The 25,615-nt window shown below is 39.5% G+C and overlaps 1 protein-coding gene across 2 annotated transcripts in view; it reads right to left on the bottom strand.

Moving 5' to 3' along the window:
• anchor (integral membrane protein GPR155 homolog anchor) overlaps positions 1–25,615 on the bottom strand; it is a 267,223-nt gene that overhangs the window by 57,976 nt on the left and 183,632 nt on the right. For both annotated transcript variants that reach the window (XM_067139331.2, XM_067139332.2), the window contains exons 10-11: positions 3,158–3,343; positions 2,857–3,080 (exon numbers count right to left, since the gene is read on the bottom strand). In XM_067139331.2, coding sequence (XP_066995432.2) covers positions 2,857–3,080; positions 3,158–3,343 — 410 coding nt within the window. The remainder of the gene's footprint in view (positions 1–2,856; positions 3,081–3,157; positions 3,344–25,615) is intronic.

Here is a 25,615-nt window from a genome sequence, read left to right as displayed (position 1 = left end):
TAACATATGAAAAAAGAGAAAAGTTTTACATAGTGTTTATAAACTTCACAAAAGCATTCAACCTCATAAATCGGGAACTTGTGACTCAGAAGCTGGAAGAAGCCCTAAACAGAAACAATGTGTGGACTGAAACCATAAAAACATTTCTACAATGGAACAAAATAAGAATCTCTGACAATATATCACTCTCAGAACCGATACTTCAATGAACGGAGTATTACAGGGTGACCGAATTAGCCCGTTACTTTTCATCCTGGCAGCAGAAGAAAAAATCAGAATAACCCATAAGGAAGATGTAGTATTGTACTCCTACGCCAATGATATGGTGATCGGATCAAAGGGCATCACAAAACTACAAAACGCGATAAAAGATATGGAGGAATGGTGCTACAAACACAAGTTTGAAATTAATACATCAAAAACAAAAATGATGGTATTTAGGCAAGCAGGAAAGATCCCAGCAATGGCAGAAATCTTCATAAAGAGGCAGAAAGTAGCCATAGTACCTTGGCATTACTCTGCAAACAAGTGCCAAATGCTTTACAAAGCATGTAACAGAGAAAGCAATACAGGTAGTACGGGCGATGCACGAAATCAACTATATCAGAACACTATGGTGATGGCTCTATTTAGATCAAAAATCATGCCTATACTAACATATGGAATAAAAATCATATGGTTGTACCTCACAGAAAAGAACATATCCTCTCTAGAAAGAGTAAAAGCTCTATACATAAAAAAAGCGATCGCAGTATCCAAGACAACAAGATCAACACTCGTCTACCTTCTAGCGCGAGAATCCTTCCTCATTGCAGACTTCAGAACACACGTGACCCTACACAATACCAGAGCATCAGGAAATCTCCTAGCAACACTAAAAAAAAAAAAAAAAAAAAAAAAAAAAAAAAAAAAAAAAAAAAAAAAAAAAAAAAAACAAACCCCATTCCTTCAGAATTTTTTGGAATTGGGGCCAAGATAGACCAGACATGGACAACATCCAGCTTTGAGATGAGGAGGCACGTGTTCACAAGATTGGCAGTGCATGGTTTCCACCATCTAATTTGTACCAACACCTCGTACCATGAACCAACAGAGACATGTAAGTGCAAACTATGTGGATACATGTGTGAATGTTACCATGTAGAACTCTGCATCAAAAGAACAAAAACAATAATTAAAGAATATGCAAACCAAGGCACAAGCGTGCGAGTACAGTATATAAAAATGTATTTTTTTCTCTTCCTGTATGGCTATTTTGGCTGCAATAAATATATTATTATTATAAGCTACTTCCATGTCTGTGAGGATGGGGCCCTATCAATGATCAATTCTAATGCTGACGACGGCACACACACTCAACCCCCAACCCATTGGAATTAATCAACGAAAGTTGAAGTCCCTGAGCGAGCCATGAATCGAACCTGGAACCCGTTGGACCAAAGGCCAGCATGCTAACCATTTAGCCATGGAGCTGGACACTTTTGCATTGAATATGGATGTGCTTTGGGCAAGTGTTCCTGCTCTGTTAACACGGAAAATCCAACCCAAACTCCGCTGGTCACGATCATCAAGTAACATTGGACGGTCAATGTGTTGTCCACAGTAGATCGTAATGCGTTGATTTTGATAGTCCTGGTACACATTTGACACTGTGGATCGAGGAATATTGAAAGTCCTCACAACTTTGGAAACTCAATGTCCCAAACTCCTAGCACCAACAAAGATGCCCCGTTTGAACTCTGAATAACTCATGTCACCTAGCCATGAGCATTTAACAACAGTCAATCAGAAGAACAAGACTACCTCTTTAACAACTCAAATGGGTTTAGGACATTCAATTTTGGGGTGGTGGCACCACTAGTCATTCACTTACATTGTGCTATCCCATGACTTTTGGCATTTCAGTGTATGCTGTAGAGCAATTTTCCAATATTTAATATTCTCACCATATTTGTAGCAAAAAAATTGTGTCCTTCCATCCTCCCTGAAACTTTTGTTTTGTAGATGTAGATGGTTTTGGGAGAGACATTCCAATACATGACTAGCAATATGTCACAAACAAATGGAAACAAAGTCAACTGCCAATCAGAGAGGAAGTGGGAGTTGGAGAGATGTGGAAGCATAGTGAGTCAAAATGTAATTGTGAGTCACATTTTCACAATGGCTGTTCCACAATAAACCCATTTCGATTTCTAAGTACAGTAGGAGATGAATGTGTGTGTGTGTTTAAATACAAGCTCCTTATTAATTTCTTCAGATTACCAAGAGCAGTAAGAGAAAAACCCATTAAAATGGAAATATTCTTTCTTCCAGGGATTAAATACTCTCTTCTCATCTTCACTAATCGTAATGTATTAAAAACTCCCCTCCTTCCCTTCTGAAAGCAAAATGAACCCTATGCTGCATTGAAGAAACATAAGAAACTCAATATGGATTTCCCCCAAGCTATGACGTTTCCACGAGAACTACTGTGTTCTTGAATTTATTCCTCTAAAGGCCAATACACAATTACTTCTTTTTTCTTAATGGTTTAACATCACACTTACAGGTTTTCAGCAACGGTGAAAAGAGAAAGTGTTATTATGACTAGAAAGGTGGCAATTGTGGCCAAAATAAAGGAGCAGCCCCGGCACTTGCCTGATGTGGAAATGGGAACTACACAACAATTTTCAGGGGTGCCAAAATGTGGGTTTGAAACCACAATCTCCTGAATACAAATATACAGTTAGATGATTCGTACTGTGTAGGTAACTCACTCGGTCATACAGTAACTCTTATAGCCAATTCTCTTGTGATAAATGTAATTTAATCTGACCATTTTTGCAGCATGCCCCAACAAAGCTGACTGGAACTTACCACAAACATGGAACATACAAGCAGAATGAGCAGCACCAAATGCCTCAAAATCTGGTGTTCATTTTGAACTTCTTCAAGCTCTTCTTCCTCTTGGTGATATCGATCAACGTGGTTATGACACTGGTTACGTATTGTTGCTGGACATTTGAACTGTGATGGGCATAAATCTCTACCCACATTTAAACCCATGTCTTCAATATCAGTGATGTGTTTACTGCTACAACCTGCCAAACAACACACTTATCAGAACATGTCAAATGAAATACCATTCGTCAATGAATCAATTAAATATCTTTTGTACCTGGAACTTGTATGCTGCCTCCTTGAGCTGTGTCCACACAACTATTAACAGATTCCTTTCCTCCAATCTCCGTATCAGTTTCACTGTCGCCAGAGATATCGTGGTTACTGGTGTCCTGTAAAAGCAAACGGTACTGTGCATAGCGACGACGGTACCGTTGATGGAATACCAGACATCCGACTGTGACTGAAAGACGAAGATTGTGAGAATGCATCTTTTAGATGAAACTGAGGTTTTTGGCAAATATTAGCACAAGTTGAACACAGAAAATTCCTACATTTTCAACCCTTCATATCACAGTTTTGCTGCATGTGAAAGCAATGAAAATCTAAGAAATATAATGAGTGATGATGGTAAATGTGGCAGTGTTGAGGAGAAAAGTAAAAAATCACACAAATACAATAATTTAAAGCATCCTCTCACGATATTACACTTGAAATCTACTTTTATTTAAATAATTTTATTTCCCAATAGTCTGTTGAATTTCTAGCCTGGAAACATGAGAAGTGAACCTTCTTTCTTTCCCTGGATGCTCAACTTAATTACTTCCAGGTCCATATATTTCAAAATGTACCAGTCATTAAATCAATTGATCACCTCTGATCTGCATTTAGAGCTGTCATTCAGGTGGCAGATTTCCTATCAATTGTTCTCCTAGTCTTATTTTAAAAGATTTCAAACGAGTTAGAAATTTATAGAACATCTCCTTTGCTAAATTATTCCAATCCCTAAATCCTCTTCTTATAAACAAATATTTGACACAATTTATCCTCTTGAATCCCAACTTCATTTTCATATTATCTTTCCTACATTTAAAAACTGGATTCAAGTGTGTGTCTACTAATATAACTCCATGCCATCTCACCACTGATAGCTCAGAGCATACATCTTAGATGAGCAGCTTGTCTCCTTACTCCCAAGTCTTCCAAGCCCAAAGTTCGCAATATTTTTGTAACGCTACTCTTTAGTCGGAAATCACCCAGAACAAATCATGCTGCTTTCCTTTGGATCATTTCCAGTTCTTGAATCTAGTAATCCTGGTGAGGGTCCCATACACTTTAGCCATACTTTAAACTGGGCACTACCAAGCTCAATAGCTGCAGTCGCTTAAGTGCGGCCAGTATCCAGTATTCGGGAGATAGTGGATTCGAACCCCACTATCAGCAGCCCTGAAGATGGATTTCCCATTGTTTCCCATTTTCACACCAGGCAAATGCTGGGGCTGTACCTTAATTAAGGCCACGGCCACTTCCTTCCCACTCCTAGCCCCTTCCTCTCCCATCGTCACCATAAGACCTGTCTGTGTTGGTGCGACGTAAATAAACTTGTAAATGAAAACCGGGTACTTACCAGTGATTCATAAACCCTCTCATTTACATCCTTATTAACCCCTAAATATTCTCATAATCATTTAATGAGATCTGTAGTCCGGCTCCATGGCTAAATGGTTAGCGTGCTGGCCTTTGATCACAGGGGTCCCGGGTTCGATTCCCGGCAGGGCCGGGAATTTTAACGATCATTGGTTAATTTCGCTGGAACAGGGGCTGGGTGTATGTGTTGTCCTCATCATCACTTCATCCTCATCACAACACGCAGAACGCCTACAGGCGTCAAATCAAAAGGCCTTCACCTGGCGAGCCAAACATGTCTTCGGACACTCCCGGCACTAAAAGCCATATGCCATTTCAATAAGATCTGTAGCCTTTACTTACAACCTTGTTAATGTGATTACCACAATGAAGATTTTTCATTATACAGTGGTCACCAAAACAAGAGTTTAAAGCACACTCAACAGATGAGCAAGGTACTAGCTGGCAGGAGACAGCAGCTTCTTTTGCCCCATTCTCTGTCTTATGAGGCTCTGCTGTTTGTAGAACTCAGTACTTATACTAGTGAGACATGAAATTTACTTGACACACTCGGTGATTGTGATTATAAAGTGCAGAATAACAATATTATCATCATGGTTAAGTAAACTATTGAGCAATGAGTGTTTATTTTAGAAACATGTCTTTAAAAAAGATACAGTATAATAGGTGTGTGTAGAAATATTGCACACGATTTCTGGAAGATTCTACCTAGGTATACCATAAAAACCATAAGGCCGTGCTTTGTTTCATTGAAAAAAACCCATAAAAATAGGGCCTTAAATGATGACAAATTTGAAGATATGCAAGCCAGACTTCTGGTTAACCCTTGTAAACCATCTAGCCATTTAGTTTTTACTTGTGGAGAAGTTTGAAACAGAAAGTCTATCAGAACAATATGCATACAGGTTTTAAAAATTCTTTTTAATGTTTAAAATTTGTTTTACGTCGCACCGACACAGATAGGTCTTATGGCGACGATGGGATAGGAATGGCCTAGAAGAGGGAAGGAAGCGACCATGGCCTTAATGGGAAAATGGGAAACCATGGAAAACCATTTCCAGGGCTGCCGACAGTGGGGCTCGAACCCACTATCTCCCGGATGCAAGCTCACAGCTTGCACGGCCAACTCGCCCGGTATGCATACAGTTGAGGCCTTGGAAAATGAAATTAGGGGAGTGACAAGTGAAACGACAGTAGATTAGACCAATCTAGACCAATCAGACCAATTACGATGCATATCACAGAAAATCCTTCGAAGACTCAAGGTCTGTATGAACAAAAATGGAAATCATTTACAACAGCTGCTATGACAATAAGGCAAGAAAAGGAAAATCATTAACTTATTTTCATTTCTTTCATGCTCTTTATGATAATAATGCTGTTTCCTAATTCCTTCTTGCTGAAGAGAAGAGTGGGTCTCTCCAGCAGGTAGGACTGCTAGAGTTGTGTGGGAATACAGCCTGTCCTTCCTGTCAGCCTGCTTCAGTTTGCCATAAATACTTATTTGGTGGTACCATGAGGTACTTTCACTCCATCAACACAGTATTAAAACTGAGAGGACTTCTCCACTAGCTAAAATATGAATACTAATGCATGATTTGAGAGTTTATTTTTCCTGTGTTCTTGGGTGTGTTCTCCTAAATTTACAAATCCATCAACTTTTAATGGGATGATATTAAACTGAACCTCTTCTCTTAGTTTTACTTAGTCAAATATCAGAATACCAGTGCGATTGTCTTCAATTTTCTCATCACAGAAATAGTTCTCAATAGCACTAATGTCTTGGGTGTTTACTGTGTAAAGGCACTTAAGACCTTTAACTAATTTTCTCAGATGAGCATGCAAAGGAAAGGGAAGCATGTCTTGCCTTAAACAGTGGCTATAGCCCTTAGATGATTTAAGATTAAATAAGAGACTATCTAAATGAAATTCATTACCATATCTCATCTCTTGCTTATTTCTTACCTGGCATTATTTGAGCATGGTGTCAATAACCATCAATTGCTTTCTGCTTAATGTCAGCTCGCTTAAATAAATCAACTGTAATTTGGAATAATTTAGCTGTTTTTACTAGCAAAAAAATCTTGGCATTAGCTATTTTCAATTTATTACAGATAGCCTGTCTCTTTAGTTTTTTTGTAAGTGAACTAATTTCTTCAACTGCTGTGTCTGAAGTACTTCATTTCTTTTAGCACTCTCAGAACAAAAATCAAAATGTAATGCATGGTGAGGCCTCTGTGATTTGTTTCTTGAACTTTTCTCTATCTTCAGAGGCTGTCTTTTATGGGATGATTTTTGTTTCTTTAATTGTTTCATGAGATATTGTGGCAAAATGGGGAATATATGAGGGGCAGCGCCAGTTTTCTGTTTCCATCTATCTCGAAGAATTTCCACCTGTTCGCCTTGTATTACAAATGAGTCTGATTTAACTATAAATTCATCAGAAAAATGTGAATCACACACATTATGAATAGAGGCATAAACATGAACACCAATGCATGATTTGAGAGTTTATTTTTCTCATGTTCTTGGGTGTGTTCTCCTGAAAAATTAAAATGAAAACCTACAACCTGTTTTCCAGTCAATGTCCGGGTCAGGGATGTAATGAATGAACCATATATAGGCTATTAGTACAATGGGGTCGCCACTCCCAAGGTGATATATTAATGACTGATAAATGCTATGAAATGATAATGGAGAGTGTTGCTAGAATGAAAGATGACAGGGAAAATTGGAGTACCCGGAGAAAAACCTGTCCTGCCTCTGCTTTGTCCAACACAAATCTCATATGGAGTGACCAGAATTTGAACCACGGTATCCAGCGGTGAGAGGCCGATGCGCTGCTGTCTGATTCACGGAGGATCGGTGTGTTCTCCTAAACCAGGAAAATGTTTGTCTTTTCTGGGATGTGTCTTTTCCCATTTTGAAAATTTTATTTCATCTTTAGGTGGTTTGAGGAAGAGTTTACCTTTCAAAGTTTTGTAGCCAAACTTACACAATGGAATGAAACAAGTATGCATCTTTTCCTCCTTGGTAAGTTTATAAATTTTATAAGCTCAGTACTATGTTTACACTAACTAAATGAATAACATTGCCAAATCACACGCTCTTCACTTTCACTTAACAATAATGCACGACATTTAAGTTCTTGCCTCCACAGAACAACACCTCCGAACTAGAGATACCAACCCTCCCACAGTAACAGTGCTACCCGTAGCGGACGATTCATCACAATCATTATAATAGTCAAGAGTGAACAACTTAAGAGCTCACACTCCTTCTTCCACTCGCGAAGCTTGTATGTTTGAACTAGTGCACTTCGTTATGCAACACTGTGGCACGTGCTGAGTATTCCAGGCAAAGTATTCACTGGCATCTTGCAAGGGAGGGTGCGATCAGTTGTTGAGAGGAAGTTGGATGAAAACCAGTGTGGTTTCAGACCACAAGGGGCTGTCAAGATCAGATTTTCAGTATGCACCAGGTAATTGAAAAATGCTACGAGAGGAATAGGTAGTTGTGTTCATGTTTCGTAGATCTAGAGAAAGCATATGACAGGGTACCGAGGGAAAAGATGTTCACTATACCGGGGGACTATGGAATTAAAGGTAGATTATTAAAATCAATCAAAGGCATTTATGTTGACAATTGGGCTTCAGTGAGAATTGATGGTTGAACGAGTTCTTGGTTCAGGTTACTTACAGGGGTTAGACAAGGCTGTAATCATTCACCTCTGCTGTTCGTAGTTTACATGGATCATCTGCTGAAAGGTATAAAATGGCAGGGGGGGATTCAGTTAAGTGGAAATGTAGTAAGCAGTCTAGTCTATGCTGACGACTTCGTCTTAATGGCCGATTGTGCTGAAAGCCTGCAGTCTAATATCTTAGAACTTGAAAATAGGTGCAATGAGTCTGGTATGAAAATTTGCCTTTCGAAGACTAAATTGATGTCAGTAGGTAAGAAATTCAACAGAATTGAATGTCAGATTGGTGATACAAAGCTAGAACAGGTCGATAATTTCAAGTATTTAGGTTGTGTGTTCTCCCAGGATGGTAATATAGTAAGTGAGATTGAATCAGGGTGTAGTAAAGCTAATGCAGTGAACTCGCAGTTGCGATCAACAGTATTCTGTAAGAAGGAAGTCAGCTCCCAGATGAAACTATCTCGACATTGGTCTGTTTTCAGACCGACTTTGCTTTACGGGAGCAAAAGTTGGGTGGAGTCAGGATATCTTATTCATAAGTTAGAAGTAACAGAAATGAAAGTAGCGAGAATGATTGCTGGTACAAACAGGTGGGAACAATGGCGGGAGGGTACTCGGAATGAGGAGATAAAGGCTAATTTAGGAATGAACTCGATGAAGCTGTACGCATAAACTGACTTGGGTGGTGGGGTCACGTGAGGCGAATGGAGGAGGATAGGTTACCTATGAGAATAATGGACTCTGTTATGGAGGGTAAGAGAAGTAGAGGGAGACCAAGACGATGATGATTAGACTCAGTTTCTAATGATTTAAAGATAAGAGGTATAGAACTAAATGAGGCCACAGCACTAGTTGCAAATCGAGGATTTTGGCGACGTTTAGTAAATTCACAGAGGCTTGCAGACTGAACGCTGAAAGGCATACCAGTCTTTAATGATAATGTATGTATGTAATGTATGTATGTATGTATGTATGTATGTATGTATGTATGTATGTATGTATGTATGTATGTATGTATGTATGTATTTATTTTCAGGCACCATCACAAACTGCCTTGAAAAAGATATTTACATGTTTCCCTTTTCTCTTAAATGATATGTCATGTGATCCTGAAGAAAAACTACTTGGATGACAAATATTTGGTAGAAGGGAATGCTGAAGAAGAACTTTAGGTAGATAATGACTATAAAAAGAAAGCTGTTGAATATTGGAGAAGTGGTGAGCAGGGCCTGCTTTAGCTTTTGTCGGTGATATTAAAGTTCTATTGTGTCAAAAGTAAAAAAAGCTTTATAGTTGTGGGAGAAGCATGTAAAGAACAATGAAATGCACTGTACCAAACTGAGGGCAATAGCACATACTGTCAGAAAAAAATTTGATTTTGGCCCTGAAAATAACAAGAAAACTAATGATATGACCATCCAGCAGTGGACTATCCAAGTCGCCTCACGAGTATCAACGTGCGGAGTTAAAAATATGCCACATGTTGGTACATAGCTCAAGAAGCGCAATGGTATCATGCCATGGAAAATAACATATGTAATGACGATAAAGAAGACCAACAAAGAAACAGACTCCATGGCAGCCGCAGAAATATTCATCGAAGAATTTAAATCCGTTAGAGTCCTATAGCCCCAAAAATGTTTGTAACAGTGATCAGAATGGGTTCAATCTAGAGATATATGTGGGAAGGACATTGACTTAAAACGGAGAAAAGGCAGTTACCGCCGCAGTGCAATCTGTGGCGTCCACCACACACAGTTACACCATAATCCTGACAGTTATCACAAGTGGTGAACTTCTTGGGCCTTAATACAGCAAGTTAAAAGAGCTGAAAGGTGCATACCTGCCAACTTTTAGAAATAAAAAATAGGAAGATATTTTAAATCTTGGATTACATCACGTATATTGCACCACAGTCCCAGTGAAAAAAAAAGACAAGGTAAAAGGCAAACATATCTACAGTTACAATACGAATTGACCATTACATTTAAAATCTTAAACAAAGAAAACATAAAAATGGTTACAAGAAAATGTAACGAACATGGAAGAAATGCTTAATACACTCATGCTCATAAATTAAGGATAATTGCATATTGTGGTGCCACACAATGCGGCACTACACAAAACTGGCGCTAATAGCATAGGCACATAGTGAACACAAACAAAACGTATCTGTAAGTCCACGGTATTGGTGATAAGTTGAGAAAACCATCCCAAAACACATGTACTAAAAAACGTCACTGTTTCCTGCGCATGTATCCAGACATCAGTATAGGATATGATCACCATGCACACGTACACAGGCGCACAATGGGTTGGCATACTCTGGATCAGATGGTCGAGCAGCTGCTGGTGTATAGTCTCCCATTTTTGCACCAGTGCCTGTCGGAGCTCCTGAAGTGTCTTAGGGGTTCGAAGACGTTTAGTGAAACATCGACCGAGAGCATCCAGACGTGCTCGATGGGGTTTATGTCTGGAGGCAGGCCACTCCATTCGCCTGATATCTTCTGTTTCACGGTACTCCTCCATGATGGCGGCTCGGTGGGGCCGTGCGTTATCATTCATCAGGAGGAAGGTGGGACCCAGTGCATCCCAGAAAAGGCGGACATACTGGTGCAAAATGACGTCCCGATACACCTGACCTGTTACAGTTCCTCTGTCAAAGACATCCAGGGGTATACGTGCACCAATCATAATCCCACCCCACACCATCAAACCACTACCTCCATACAGGTCCTTTTCAAGGACATTACGGGGTTTGTATCTGGTTCCTGGTACACGCCAGATGAGAACCCGGCGAGAAACGCTGTTCAGACCAAACATGGACTCGTCCGTGAACATAACCTGGGACCACTGTTCCAATGACCATGCATTGTGTTCTTGACACCAGGCTTTACGGGCTCTCCTGTGAACAGGGGTCAGTGGAATGCACCTTGCAGGTCTCCGGGCGAATAAACCATGTCTGTTCAGTCGTCTGTAGACTGTGTGTCTGGAGACAAGTGTTCCAGTGGCTGTGGCAAGGTCCCGAGCAAGGCTACCTGCAGTAATCCGTGGTCATCTGCGCGCACTGATGGTGAGATATCGGTCTTCTTGTGGTGTTGTACACTGCAGACTTCCCGTACTATAGCGCCTGGACACGTTTTCTGTCTGCTGGAATTGTTGCCATAATCTTGAGATCGCACTTTGTAGAACACGGAGGGCCCGTGCTACGACCTGCTTTGTTTGAGCAGCCTCCAGTCACCCTATTATTCTACCCCGCATAACGTCATCAATATGTGTTTGTTGAGCCATTTTCACCACACAGTCACCATTAGCACGTCTGAAAACATCTGCACACTTACTCACTGCACCGTACTCTAACATGCACCAACACACCTCTGCGTATTTGGACTGCTGCCAGCGCCACCGTGCGACGACCGAGGTCATATGCACCACATGGTCATACCCCAAGGTGATTTAAAACCGCAAACCGCCCCCCCCCCCCAATAGCGTTGTTTCACCATGTATCAGAATTATCCTTAATTTCTGAGCATTAGCATAGTTTCTGTTATTTGACTCTAAAATGAAAGGAAATTCAATTTCATAGGTTTTGTGGCCATAATGCTAGTTTTGCTAGTTTCTTTACGACGCACCGACACAGATAGGTCTTATGGTGACGATGGAACAGGAAAGGCCTAGGAATGGGAGGGAAGCGGCCGTGGCCTTAATTAAGGTACAGCCCCAGCATTTGCCTGGTGTGAAAATGGAAAACCACGGAAAACCATCTTCAGGGCTGCTGACAGTGGGGTTCGAACCCACTATCTCCCGGATGCAAGCTCGCAGCTGTGCACTCCTAACCGCACGGCTCACTTGCCCGGTGCGCCATAATGTGAAGAGAAAATTTTAGAAACTGTCACCGAGACAACTCGCTGAAATATATTCAATTCATTAAAATGATGAACTAAGAATGAACAAAATGCAGAGACCGACATACGCAAAACTACCACATACAAAACAGATCAATATGTCTCATACATTATTAACATACAACTTCGGCAGGGGGAAAAGCACAGAACCACAAGAAAAAAACACGTGGACTACAACTCCAATGAAACTACGCACAGAAACGATGTTAACAGCACGTGAACCACACAATAACAAAGTAATAAACTTGTTCCTTCATCCTAATTAATGGAGTTGCTAGCACACGCTAGCTTCTCTCGCTTGCAGGATGATTTCCGTCAATTTCCGTACCGAATTCCTAGCTGTAAAGCAGCACACACACTGCTGTAGTGAGCGGGAAACATGATACATGATAAAGATGTTGATTTCCATCATCTGATGGCCAGGCAGGCATCAATTTTTGAAAATGAGACAAAGTCTCTCATAGTGCACTGGCACTGCCAGTAGCTCCAAGTAGCCTAACGCATTGGCCTCCACGGTATGCCCTAGCCATGCGTCTTGGTGGGTGTGCCATTTATCAACTGAGGAGCCCAACTTGGCACACTGGTGAAAAATGTTGGCAACTAGGAATGAGTTAGGTGGAAAGTTTATAATGTCCAATAACGGACCAACTTTATTGGTATTATAAACACGATACACTTGTCAAATAAAGCACCAAATAAATACGCTTGAAAATTACACAAGCACATAAGAATTATCCTAGGAGAAGAGTATTGACCGCACTGGAGGTTTCATTGGTCAAAAATAGGAAGAAGTAAAAATAAATCAGAAATTCGGAAGACAAGTTAAAAAACAGAAAGTTTCCAGGTAAATCAGAAGGGTAGGCAGGTATGAAGGTGTGTTTGGTGAGATGGTGCAAAAGAACATATTTTCACATGAAAATATTCATGTTCGTTGCAAGAAGTCTGGAAAAATGGGATCTATACAAGTGACCAAATAGTTTGATGGTGTATTAAAGTATAATGCACCATCCAGTAACATTGCACTGCTTCTGGATTCTTTTCCTGGACATAAATCTATACAAAATAAAAATATATAAAGGATATATATAAGTTTACTAATGTTTTCAAGAAACATAATGTCAAGGTTTCGTTTCGTACTGATAATAATAATACAGTTGTATTGCACAATTCAGCCTTAGTTAATAGATCGACTCCATATACCAAATCGGGTGTGTATAGATTTAAATGTAACGACTGTGGGTGCACATATCTAGGTCAAACAGGACGAAGTTTGAAAATTAGATACACGGAACATACCAATGCAATAAAATATAACAGATTTTCCGCGGGAGGCCAGCATGTACATGATCTAAAGCATAAATTCACATCTATATAACAGGACATTGAGATATTGGAGAACTTAGGAAAAGGAAGTTTGCTGGATGTTACTGAGGGTTCCTATATACTCCTGGATCAGTATTTTAATCCAAACCTTAATTTAAATGAAATTTCTGAAAAATCAAATATTCTTTTTGATTTCCTTATTGAGTTTTTTAAAAATGTACATATCCCGGTCAATGGGACGGTGTTTCACATTATGCATAATAGCTTTATTAGTTGCTTTCTACGACTAACAGGTTGCTCCTCCCGCTTTCCCCTATTTCCCACCTTTGGCCCAGACCAACCTTGGACACTTGATTACTAACACAACACTGCTTGCTAGGCTTCATTGTGCTTTGCATGGACAGCGATCTTTTGAGGTGAGTCACGTAAAAACGTTTACGTTATAAGACGTAATTTTATATTTTGCCTCTTCAGTTAAGCGATAGTTTATTAGATTCCTATTATTTCAGGTCCACATTGAACTGGGAACGTTGTACTTGTTAACATCTTAAAGGACCAGATTGCTCGTTTCCACCTCACTAGGATTGCTCCATTAAAGCGACCCTGAAGATTTTATTGAATTATTTTAATACGATTCTACGTCACGTTTTAAGAAGTGTGTTAAATTAAGCTAATGTTTCTTCAAGACTATTTTATTTTTAAGTTGTTGTTCTTTTAAATCCATGTTAATTTATTAGTGAGCATCAATTTAAGGTTTAAGACTTGCAAGTCTCGGACTTGTAGAAAATATGGACTTTGAAACAGTATAATTGTAACACAGTTTTAGGTTGTTAATATGGTTTTAAATTGTGTTCAATTTGACGTAGATAAACTTATGTGATTGCCAATTTTTCCAAGAAAATATATCAGCTGATGATGACGCAAAAAGGGCATTGAAACTAGTTCTGATTGAAATATATGTTGTAATTTCATCTAAACAACAGTTTTTATGTATTGAATAAGGTGGATCCAGATTATAATAAAAGTTGTAAATAAAAATCACGCACAGCCGATAATGATCCCTCCTGGTACAACATTTTATTATCAACCACTTGATGTATACCAGTTTAGAATATGGAAAGGCTTTGTACATAGATTATCTGACACTGTTCAATTTGAATTAGGAAATCATTTGGGCGCCAAGAAACATTATCTCGAAAATTCAGTCCATGACATACTGTTGGCTCCTAATTTTCATCCCATGTGGCAATATGCGTGGTAACAAAGCCAGTTCTTGTGAAAAACACCCAGAGCCTTTGAGCATCCTGTGCAATAGTATTTTGACAGCCATGACATAAAATGTTCCACTTGTCTTGATCCTTGTTTTGTTAGGTGTGGTCGGGGTAAAATTGCTTTGTGCTTTGAATACCATCTACCATCAACAACATCAGGAGTAACTTGCTTTTGTGTGTAAAGTCCCTTGTTATCCTGATGTAACATTTACTGTGTATTTGTATCCTTATTTCCCATATAACAATATTATTCTATTGCCTTCATTGATGCACAATCATCCCAGGAATTAAATTATTTCATTCAATGATGCTACACCATTTTTTCAACATGCTATGTGGTTATTAATGGAATAAAAGTGATTAGTGATGCGGTCTCTCAAAGAGTGAACCCAGCATACACTACAGGCCTATGCAGCACTGCACACTAAATCAAACATGCACATCTTAATGTTTCTGTAAGTTGCATAGGCTAATTTCCGAAGGAAATGTTTTAGCTGTTGCGTTATTCATGGCTCCTTTAATGTATGTGCAAAATTTACACATGATTGATGATTTCCTGCTATGCGGATGTCCCTTGTGAATTCTCTTTTCTAGAAATGTAGCCACCCACTCAATCAAACTTTTGTTTGGTCTAATATTCCCCATTTTAAGAAAATCCTTCAATATGACAATAGCAATACAGTCCATTTAACCTTCTGAATCTAAAATATCTTACCAGAATCCAATAAGTTGAGCCTCACTAGAATAACCTTTTCTAAACCTGAACTGTCTTCTATCAAAGGAGTTTGTAATTTTGCAAACATGTCAAACACAACAGAAAGAATGCTTTCTGAGAGCTTACATGCAGCACATGTTGAGCTGACTGGCCTGTAATTATCTGCTTTATGTTTATCACCTTTTCCTTTGTACACTAGGACTACAACAGCTACTCTCCATTCATTTAGTCTAGCTCCTTTATCCAAACAGTAATGAAATACTTCAGATATGGTACTATATCCCAACACATTACAGTAGAACCTTGATAATTCAAAATCCCTCCAAATTCGAAGAGTCTCTCATTCCAGGAAACATGCGGTATGGTTATGCGTGCTTAATTCGAAATACATATAATTGTTCATATTACCGAAATTCAGACTTTCAGTTCAAAATTGTATTTTATTTTTAAAATATAGTATTTTGCAACATACTGGTAGTTTAAATTCAAAATATCTCCCCATCATAAAATAAAGGTGTCTTCCGGAGCATGCAGGAGTAGCTTTCCTCCAGTGTGCTTCAGAGTTGCTAAGTTCAAGTGCTTTTTAGTCGGTCAACGGGTTACAGTTATTCTTCCAGTTAGTTATTTTAATTAATTTTAAGTGTACAGGTTTGTACTTTGTAGTTAGTATATTTTATTAATACTGTACTTTAGTTTAGGCCAGCCCCGTGGTGGAGGGGTAGTGTACCTGTCTCTTACCTGGAGGACCCAGGTTCGATTCCCGGCCAGGTCAGGGACTTTTACCTGGACCTGAGGGCTGGTTCGAGGTCCACTCAGCCTACGTGATTAGAATTGAGGAGCTATCTGATGGTGAGATAGAGGCCCTGGTCTAGAAAGCCAAGAATAACGGGCGAGAGGATTCGTCGTGCTGACTACATGACACCTGGTAATCTGCAGGCCTTCAGGCTGAGCAGCGGTCGCTTGGTAGGCCAAGGCCCTTCAAGGGCTGTAGTGCCATGGGGTTTGGTTTGGTACTTTAGTTTAGGGCATGCATGTTCGTTTTGTGTTGCGAGATGGCTAAGCAACAGTATTCTTCCAAGACATTGAATGAGAAGATGAAAATTAAAAGGGAGGTTGAAAAAAAAAACCTGTAGTAGCTAAAGAATACAGAATTCCTGTGTCCATGCATTCAACATTTGTAAAAATTTGCAAGAGCATAGAACCTTGAAAAATGCAGGGTGCAAATACTGCAAAGCAAATGCGTATTCACGATGCTAAATATGCCTATTTGGAAGTGGAATAGATCGATTGGTTTTGGCATATTTGAATGAACAATATCCCTGTTGTGGCGAGGTTATTGAGGGAAAGTGAATGAGCTGGAGCTAAAGATGGGACCAGAATTTCAGTGTTCAAACAAGTGGCTTCAGCATTTTAAGGAACGCCACCATATTATGTAGCAGGCAGTGTGCAGAGAAGCAGAATCTCTGAACAATAGCAATGTCGACCTTTGATGAGAAAGTGTGGATCATATCATTGGTTCACATGCACAGAACAATACTTTCAGTGCTGAAACTGCGCTGGTTTTTAATGCTGAGTCCAAACAGACTTATGGTTTTGTGCCGTGGCAGGAAGTTGTACAAGGACAGGATCACTGTCTTTCTGTGTTGCAATGCAGACAAAAGCAAGACTTCCTACCCACGTCATAGGAAAGTTTGAAAAGTCATGACGTTTCAAGGCCATCAGGCACTTTCCATGCAAGTACAACACATCTAAAAATGCCTGGATGACAGGCAAACATTTTGAGTAGCGGCTGATGTTCCTTGAGTACAAAATGGCATGCCAGATAGAAAAATAGTTCCCTTGTTAGATCAGTGCGCTGTGCACAAATATAATGTCATTTTTTTAAATGTGTCTTCCTTTTCTGCTGGCTAACACTATGAGCTACTTACAGCTCATAGATCAAGGTATCATTTCAACTCTGAAACATGCCTACAGAAAGCAAGTGGTGCGTTACTCTCACCGCAAAGTTGCAAGAAGTGTTCTGGCGGGAAAAAAATACACAAGTGGAACATGATGGAGGCTATGCGGAATGTGACAGCTGCCTAGGCTGCTATTCCTTCACTGACAATCACGGACTGCTTTGTCAAGAGTGGATTTAGTTCCTTAAATGAAGAAGAAGAAGATGGATGGAGGAGTTTTGGCAAAAGTCTGATGTCTGTACTACTTCCACCGAATACATCGCCATCAACCATGTAGAGACTACTTCAGAAGAGTGGGATCCCACTATGTTGATCAGCTGTGATTACAAGACGCGCAACAAATAAGATGAAGATACAGTGCAGGCAACAACTATTCCACCAAAACAGCTATGTACTTACTGCTCTAGTAGTGTAGGACTCAGTGATAAGAGCAAGCGATGCTGGCAAAGTAACAATTAGGGCTAACAACCATATAGAGCAGCTTGTTGCTAGTATTAAAAAAAAAAAAAAATGAAGCAACATCTTAGCCATTCCTTTAAAAAAAAAAAAGCAATATGCTCATTTGTGACCATAAAACCTACTGGACCTTTAAACATTTGCGTGTTTTTTAGATACTGTATACAGGTATTTATTACTCTCGATAACTGTGTTAGATATTACTTTTTTTTAATTTGTTCTCTTGACTGTCTTGTTGTGCCATGCATTTCCAATTTGACAGTTCTGTTGGCTCCCCTGTGCAAGTGCCTTATTCATTGGATTACTGAAGTCATATTGCATAATGCATAGATTTCTCCTTATCTTTGAATCATGTAGTTTTTTTTTTCCTCGTGTGAATTACGAGTTGACCGAGCTCAATAGCTGCAGTCGCTTAAGTGAGGCCAGAATCCAGTAATCGGGAGATAGTGGGTTCGAGCCCCACTGTCGGCAGCCCTGAAGATGGTTTTCCGTGGTTTCCCATTTTCACACCAGGCAAATGCCGGGGCTGTACCTTAATTAAGGCCACGGCCACTTCCTTCCAATTCCTAGGCCTTTCCTATCCCATCGTCGCCGTAAGACATACCTGTGTTGGTGCGACGTTAAAAAAAAAAAAAAAAAAACGAGTTGGTTGCGGTTAATTCGAAATCATGCAATTCGTAGTCCAATTTTTGTGTCCCACCGACTTTGAATTAACGAGGTTTTATTGCACCTTCAAAATCTTATCAATTCTAGCTGCTTTTGTATCTCTTTGTAAATATCTTTATCATCATAGGTAAATTTCACTACTTGCCTAGTATTAGTCACCTGGAACGAACTTCCTAGAACCTGTTTCTGCTTTAAAGTACCTATCCATACCCACCCATTTTTCATTAGAACTCACATAACTGCCAGTTATGTTACGATCACGATATCGTTTTTTGCAAGCTGCTTTACGTTGCACTGACACAGATAGGTCTTATGGCGACGATGGGGCAGGAAAGGGCTAGGAGTGGGAAGGAAGCGGATGTGGCCTTAATTAAGGTACAGCCCCAGCATTTGCCTGGTGTGGAAGTGGGAAACCACAAAAAAACATTTTCAGGGTTGCCGACAGTGGGGTTCGAACCCACTATCTCCCGGATGCAACCTCACAGCTGTGCATCCCGAACCACACGGCCAACTCGCCCGGTCATGTTATCCCTAGCTGTCATTTTTGTAAAATTCTATTTTCCAGTAAGTTCCTTTGATCCCTCTTTAACTTTTCATTTTTTTAACCTGTACTTCCTTCTTAGACTCTATATTTCTCTGTTGAACATAGAGCATCTTTACCATTTCCCACCATCTTTAAAGGTCCATAACATACCACCTTTCACACTCCTCAACAACTGCTTTACACATATCACATAGGCTGTTTACATATATATTTACCATTTCTCACCAAGGATAATTACTGTTTTTAAACCCCCCTTCCTTGATGGCTCTCTTAGCAACCATATGGTATTGCTTAATAGTTCTACTTTTACAGCCTTCCTTACTACCATATTAATTTTTAACAGGACTAAAACAGCTTCATGATCACATATACCATATATCACTTAATTTCCCTATAGAGCTCATCTAGTTTTATCAGCACCATGTATACAATATTCTTCCTCCCTGGTTTGTTCCACCACTTTCTGATTCGGCTGTCCTTCCCAGATTAACTTATTGACTTATTAACTTATTTGTTGTCATTCGCAATAACCTTCCAGTTAACATTTGGTAAACTGAGATTACCCACTACAATCATGCTCCTTTCTATGTCATTACCCACATTGTTGATTATATTACCACATCAGAGTCACCCCCTTCAGGTTTGTACATCTCGAAAACATCAAGCTGCCTATTATCTTTAGAAATGAGCCTTAAACCTAATTATCTATAGAAATGAGCCTTAAACCTAGTATTTCATGTTTCTCATTCATGATTTTTTCACAGCTTACAAATTCTTCTTTCACCAGCATGATTACTCCCCATCCTATCGAATGTAACCTGTCTCCATAATAAACACTCCAGTTCCACAACATTTCTGCACACATAATATCATTTCACAGCCATAATTCATCTTGTACCCACTACATAGTTTCATTTAAGTCCCCAATCACCCTCCAATCAGTATCCCAATGATAAATCTCTCTCCGGCCTTAAACATCTCCCATGCTCTCATAACCAGATCCCCCACACTCCCAACTATGTTGGTACCCATTTCTGCTTGCCATACGTTGTTGATACCACTGTGAAAAACTACCACTTTCTCCTTACCCTCCTCCTTCCCTTCAGCGTTCCTTGACATCTATCTTAACCTAAATCCTGCATAACACTCTACCCTAGTTTCCTTTCCTCCACACCCCTTTTTCTTTAATAATAGAATACGCTGATCCCCTAGTTCCAGATTGCTTGGAACAGGGAGAGAGGAATCGTTTATTGCAATCCATATTATTTTTTGATACACGCATGATTTTCCTTGCTACAATTAGTTTATCTATTACTACATTAAACATTACATTTAAGCCAAATCACTATCTACACCTAAACTATAATTTGAAGTTTTTAAATTTGTTTGTCCTAGAAGTTAACAGCCACACACTTTCCCTAAGTGCCTAAAAAGTGTATTCTTGACCAGAGCCCCAACCCCACCCACTTCATTAGATCCTCTCCCCTTCTGGTCTCCCTTATCTTCGCTGATGGCTGCGGAACCTACTTCCTCCATCCTTGTTTACCTCTCATGACCTATTTCCCCTTCCCTCTTCCTACCCTCTACTCCACGCCTGTCTTTCCTTCATTTCCTTCCCTTTAAAAAATTAGCCCACCTGTCTTCAACAACTTCTCCCCTACTGTTCCTTATGCATTGTCTGAGTGAGGTACCTGCATTTCTGTCTGCCATTAGAAGTCTAATTATCTCCCTCAAACTTGCTAACTCTTCCCTCATAATACTTAATGCCCACTCACTCTGCAGTCCATACACCAGCATTCCCAAACACTTCTTTAATCTTTTTCCACAGGAATATTATAAAAATATCAACAAGAATAAAATAATGTATTCTGTGAGTATGAAAAGAAATACTGCATTCTACACAAGGATTACAAAACAATAGGCCAAGCAAGCAAGCACGTAAGATATTAACAAATAAAAATAACTAACAACAATACTTAGGCATATTGTGATGATAAAATAATAGGAATAACAGGTTAACAGAAACTATAACAATGTAGTTTAAACTAAATTTTTTAATATGTACACAGATTATTATTATTATTATTATTATTATTATTATTATTATTATTATTATTATTATTATTATTATTATTATACTAACAGAAATTGTTCACAGTGTGGGTTACTGCAGTCACATCCTAGTTCATGAACCATGGGCAACGGCTGAGTGGCCAAGTAAGTGGTCCTGAGAGTCGGAATATCAGTTGCTATGGAATGGGAGTGGGCATCTCGGACATATTCTGAGTCATGGCCCTCCTTGTGCTCAGGCGGCTAGGACTATACAATCCACTGTGGTCTCTAACCCGTTAGAGGAGGGATCCTCACTTGGACTACGTGTAAGTAAAGGTAGCATCCTGCTTCAGATAATTTTCACCGAGCACGCTCAGAACATTTTAAGCAAGCCTCGGACCTACGGGAGTAACGGAGTCCCACTCCCATTTGACAAGCAAGGGACTCCTTGGGCACAACTTCAGTGTTATAAATCTTTAGTGAATAGCTCCACCTTTAAAATACAAAAGTTATTTTATTCATTTCAAAATAACATAAAAGTTACTTATTAAAATAGGAAATTTCCATCAACATTTTGGACATCATAAGCTAATTGGTGGAAGACAAAATAATTGGAACAAGGATAATATAAAACACTTGACGAATAAAGGGTGACTCAACTAGCAAATCAGTTAACGGTAATACAATACAATAAAATACAATACTATGTTGAAAGTTAACATACAGGTGAATTTAAAATATTTACACTGAATACTACCAACAGCCGTAGCCGTGTTGAAACACCGGATCCCGTGAGATCTCCGAAGTTAAGCAAAACTGGGCATGGTCAAGATTTGGATGGGTTGTCACGCGCTGTTGGTGGGGGGTAAGGGAATGGAGGAGCGGAAAGGAACTGGCCACCCTACCGTACGTAAACTCCGGCTCAGGCACACCTCTGTGGAGGTTCAGACCTGCCTTCGGGCAGAATGCATCCTTACCTTACACTGAATACTGAATTCAACTGCTGGCAGAAGTTCTAAAATACCAAAGAGTGAAGTGAGCCCATCAAACTAACAACCAATATGATGAAATTTGGTGAATCAATGGCTTGGATAATGCTGGGGTATCACCCTGGATGAAATCTGAAAAGTTGGCAAAAAGATGTTGCAAAAAAAAAATAGCAACAATTAATGTGTTGACTTTCAGTGGCTAGACAGAGGAATTGGTGGATTATACAGAAAAGAAAGATATACTGTAGCTATGATGGAACTTAGTAGAGAGGAAAAGGACAAAAAGGAATTGATGAAAGGATATAGACTGTAGAGTAGTGGAGGTGTGAAGGCATCAAATGGTGTTGGTGTTATTCTGAAAGAAGACCAAGAATAATTTGATCAGCAACAGAAAATTTAAAATCAGACTTGAATTTGAGAGTGGAACAAAAGATTTCGTACAGGTGTACTGTATGTACCTCAGATGGGTAGTGCACAAGTGTGCCTAGAAGAGTTTTTGGATGAACCAGAAAGGTGCATAGAAGTCAAGGAAGTAATAATAATGGGAGACAAGAATACCCATGTAAGAACGACAGACAAGGTAAAGAGAAGGTAATCCCTTTGGATATGGAAAGAGAGAAGCAGAAGTTCTTCTAATTGACTTTCTATGACAAAAGGTCAATTGCAGGAAATACGTGGTTCAGAAAGAAGCACAGCCAAAAAGTAACCAGGTATGGATGAGGAGAAAGATAGACTAAATTTGTGATCAATCTCATTTTAATAGAGAGAGAAAAATGCAGGCAGCTGGAAGATGTCATAACTATGCCAAAAGAGGGTTTTGAAGCAGATCATAAGTTGCAGCAGCTAAACTAAGGCTTGGTAAAACAGTAAAATTAAGGGAGACAAGAGAGAGAAAAATAAAGATATGGAAATTAAAAGAGAAGGAATTAAGGGAATAATTTCAAGACATATGTCATACATACATCTTCATTATAGACTGTTATGCCTTTCAGCATTTGGTCTGCAATCATCTGTGAATTTACAAAATGCATCCACAATCCTCCATTTGTAACCAGTCCTGTGGCCTTGTTTATTTCCACACCTCTTATCTTTAAATCATTAGAAACTGAATCTAACCACAATCATCATCTTGGTCTCCCTCTACTTCTCTTACCTTCGATTATTCTCCTAGGTAACCTATTCTCCTCCATTCATGTCACATGACCCCACCACCAAAGCAGGTTTGTGCGTACAGCTTCATCCATCAAGTTCATTCCGAACTTAGCCTTTGTGCCCTCATTCTGAGTATTATCCTGCTATTGTTCCCACCTGTTTGTACCAGCAATCATTCTTGCTACTTTCATGTCTGTTACTTCTAACTTATGAAGAAGATATCCTGAGTCAACTCAGCTTACACTCCTGAAAAGAGACCAGTATGAAGAGAGTTTCATCTGGGAGCTGACTTCTTTCTTACAGAATACCTTTGATTGTAAACACGAGCTCATTGCATTAGCTTTGCTGCACGTTGTATTAATCTCACTTACTCTACTAGGCTGTTTTTCACGAGAGTTTAATCCTGATGTAAGCAAACAGGTGGAGCATCTTGTCTTTCCAAGTGGACACATAGTTCATTGGATGAGCAATCGTCGCACTCTTTCGACGGTATGTGAGCTCTAAGAAAAACAGTATGCTGCATTAACTTTTACTTTTATTACTTTTAGAGACTTTGGAAGAGTATACAGGGTGTATCCAAATTATACCGACAAAAAAATCAGAGATGCTCGTGTTATGTAAAGAACGATGTCACAACTGGATTGGCATTAAAAAAATTTCTTTTGGAGAAAATGAAGTTACTTTGTTACTTCCGGGTGCGCAATTCAAATTGACGAACTCGCTGTATTTGCCATGCTAGAGTGGAAACTGCTGCACACTGTTGTGGTTCAGGTAAAGGAGGGGAAGTTTAGTTTCAAACAGTTCAATAATAATAATAATAATAATAATGATGATGATGATGATGATGATGATGATGATGATGATGATGATGATAATAATAATAATGTAATGAATGGGCTTTACGTCTTTACGTCCCACTAACTACTTTTACGGTTTTCAGAGACACTGAGATGCTGGGATTTATTTCCTCAGGAGTTCTTTTACATGCCAATAAATCTACCGACACAAGGGTGACATATTTGAGCACCTTCAAATACCACCGGACTGAACCATGATCGAACCTGCCAAGTTAAGGTCAGAAAGCCAGCTCCTCAATCGTCTGAGTCAGTTCGAAAACTGTTCCTCATCCACATTAAGTACTGTACACAAATATTTTTAATCAGAAGTTCACCTGTGGTAGAGAAGGAAAAGAACACACTCTGGTGGAATGGCTGTGTATCTGAAGCAGTGAAAGAGAAGCAAATAGCTAGGAGATAGTGGAAAGGAAGCAGAAAGTCAAACATATCAAGAAGCCAAGAAAGTGTGCTAGTGTGCTGAAAGGTTGTACAGGAAGAGAGAGGGAGATGGACAAGTACTTTATAAAGTACTTTATACCCTTCAGTATATGATCAACATAAACTATGAACAACAAAGGTGAGAGATTACAGCATTGTCTAATCCCTGTACAGACCTAACCAAGAACTCATTCTACCATCAATTCTCACTACAGCCAATTGTCAACATAAATAACTTTGACTGATTTTAATGATCTACCCTTAACCCCACAATCCCCCAGTATGGCTAACATCTTTTCCCTCTGTACGAAGAATTTAATTCCCAAAGGAGTTTTAAGCATTATACAAGGGTTGGAACTTAAATAGTGGCAACACTGCTGTGGAGACGCTATGCAACGGAATCTAATACTGTCGCTGATAGCACACGTTGGTTACATACCTACCTTACCTCAGAGCAAATAGACTCCCTTCCCACATCACCTGCGTGCATACAAGCGAGAGAAACAAGGTCACTTGTGAGCTAGCGGTCTAACGCAATGTTGTCACTATGTTTTCCAAACAGGAACAACGGAGTTGGATCAAGATTGAATGTGCCCGAGGTCGTACAGCACTACAGTGTCATCAAGGTCTTCAAGAGGCCTGCGGGGAATGCCTTACAAAACAGTGGCACGTTGGGTAAAAGCCTTCAACGATGGTGGGCAAACTGCGGCGGGCATTCATTGGGCAGGTCGTCCTACGGGCATTATTGAAGAAGAAGTGCATACTCTTGCCGCGTTATTGGACAGTGATCGAAACCAGATGATTCGTGAGCTCAGAACTGTTGCAGAGATTCGACAGGCAGTAGACCGCTCCATTCGCACCATCAACAGAACAGGCTCTGCTAAAGTTATACTATGACTTCCACATCGCTGGCAATGGGTTATACACAGCGCTGGTGACTACACTGAAGGACAGTAAAGGTTGCTAACATGTACATATTTTGTATCTGTTGTAAATAAGTAGTTGACACTATTTAAGTTCCAACCTTCGTAACAGATGATTGGACAAATGTCAAATATTGATGTGTGAAATGTGTAGAATATA

The sequence above is a fragment of the Anabrus simplex genome, chromosome 2 (assembly GCF_040414725.1).
Source record: "Anabrus simplex isolate iqAnaSimp1 chromosome 2, ASM4041472v1, whole genome shotgun sequence".
NCBI lineage: Eukaryota > Metazoa > Arthropoda > Insecta > Orthoptera > Tettigoniidae > Anabrus > Anabrus simplex.
This window is presented reverse-complemented; position numbering and strand designations above follow the sequence as displayed.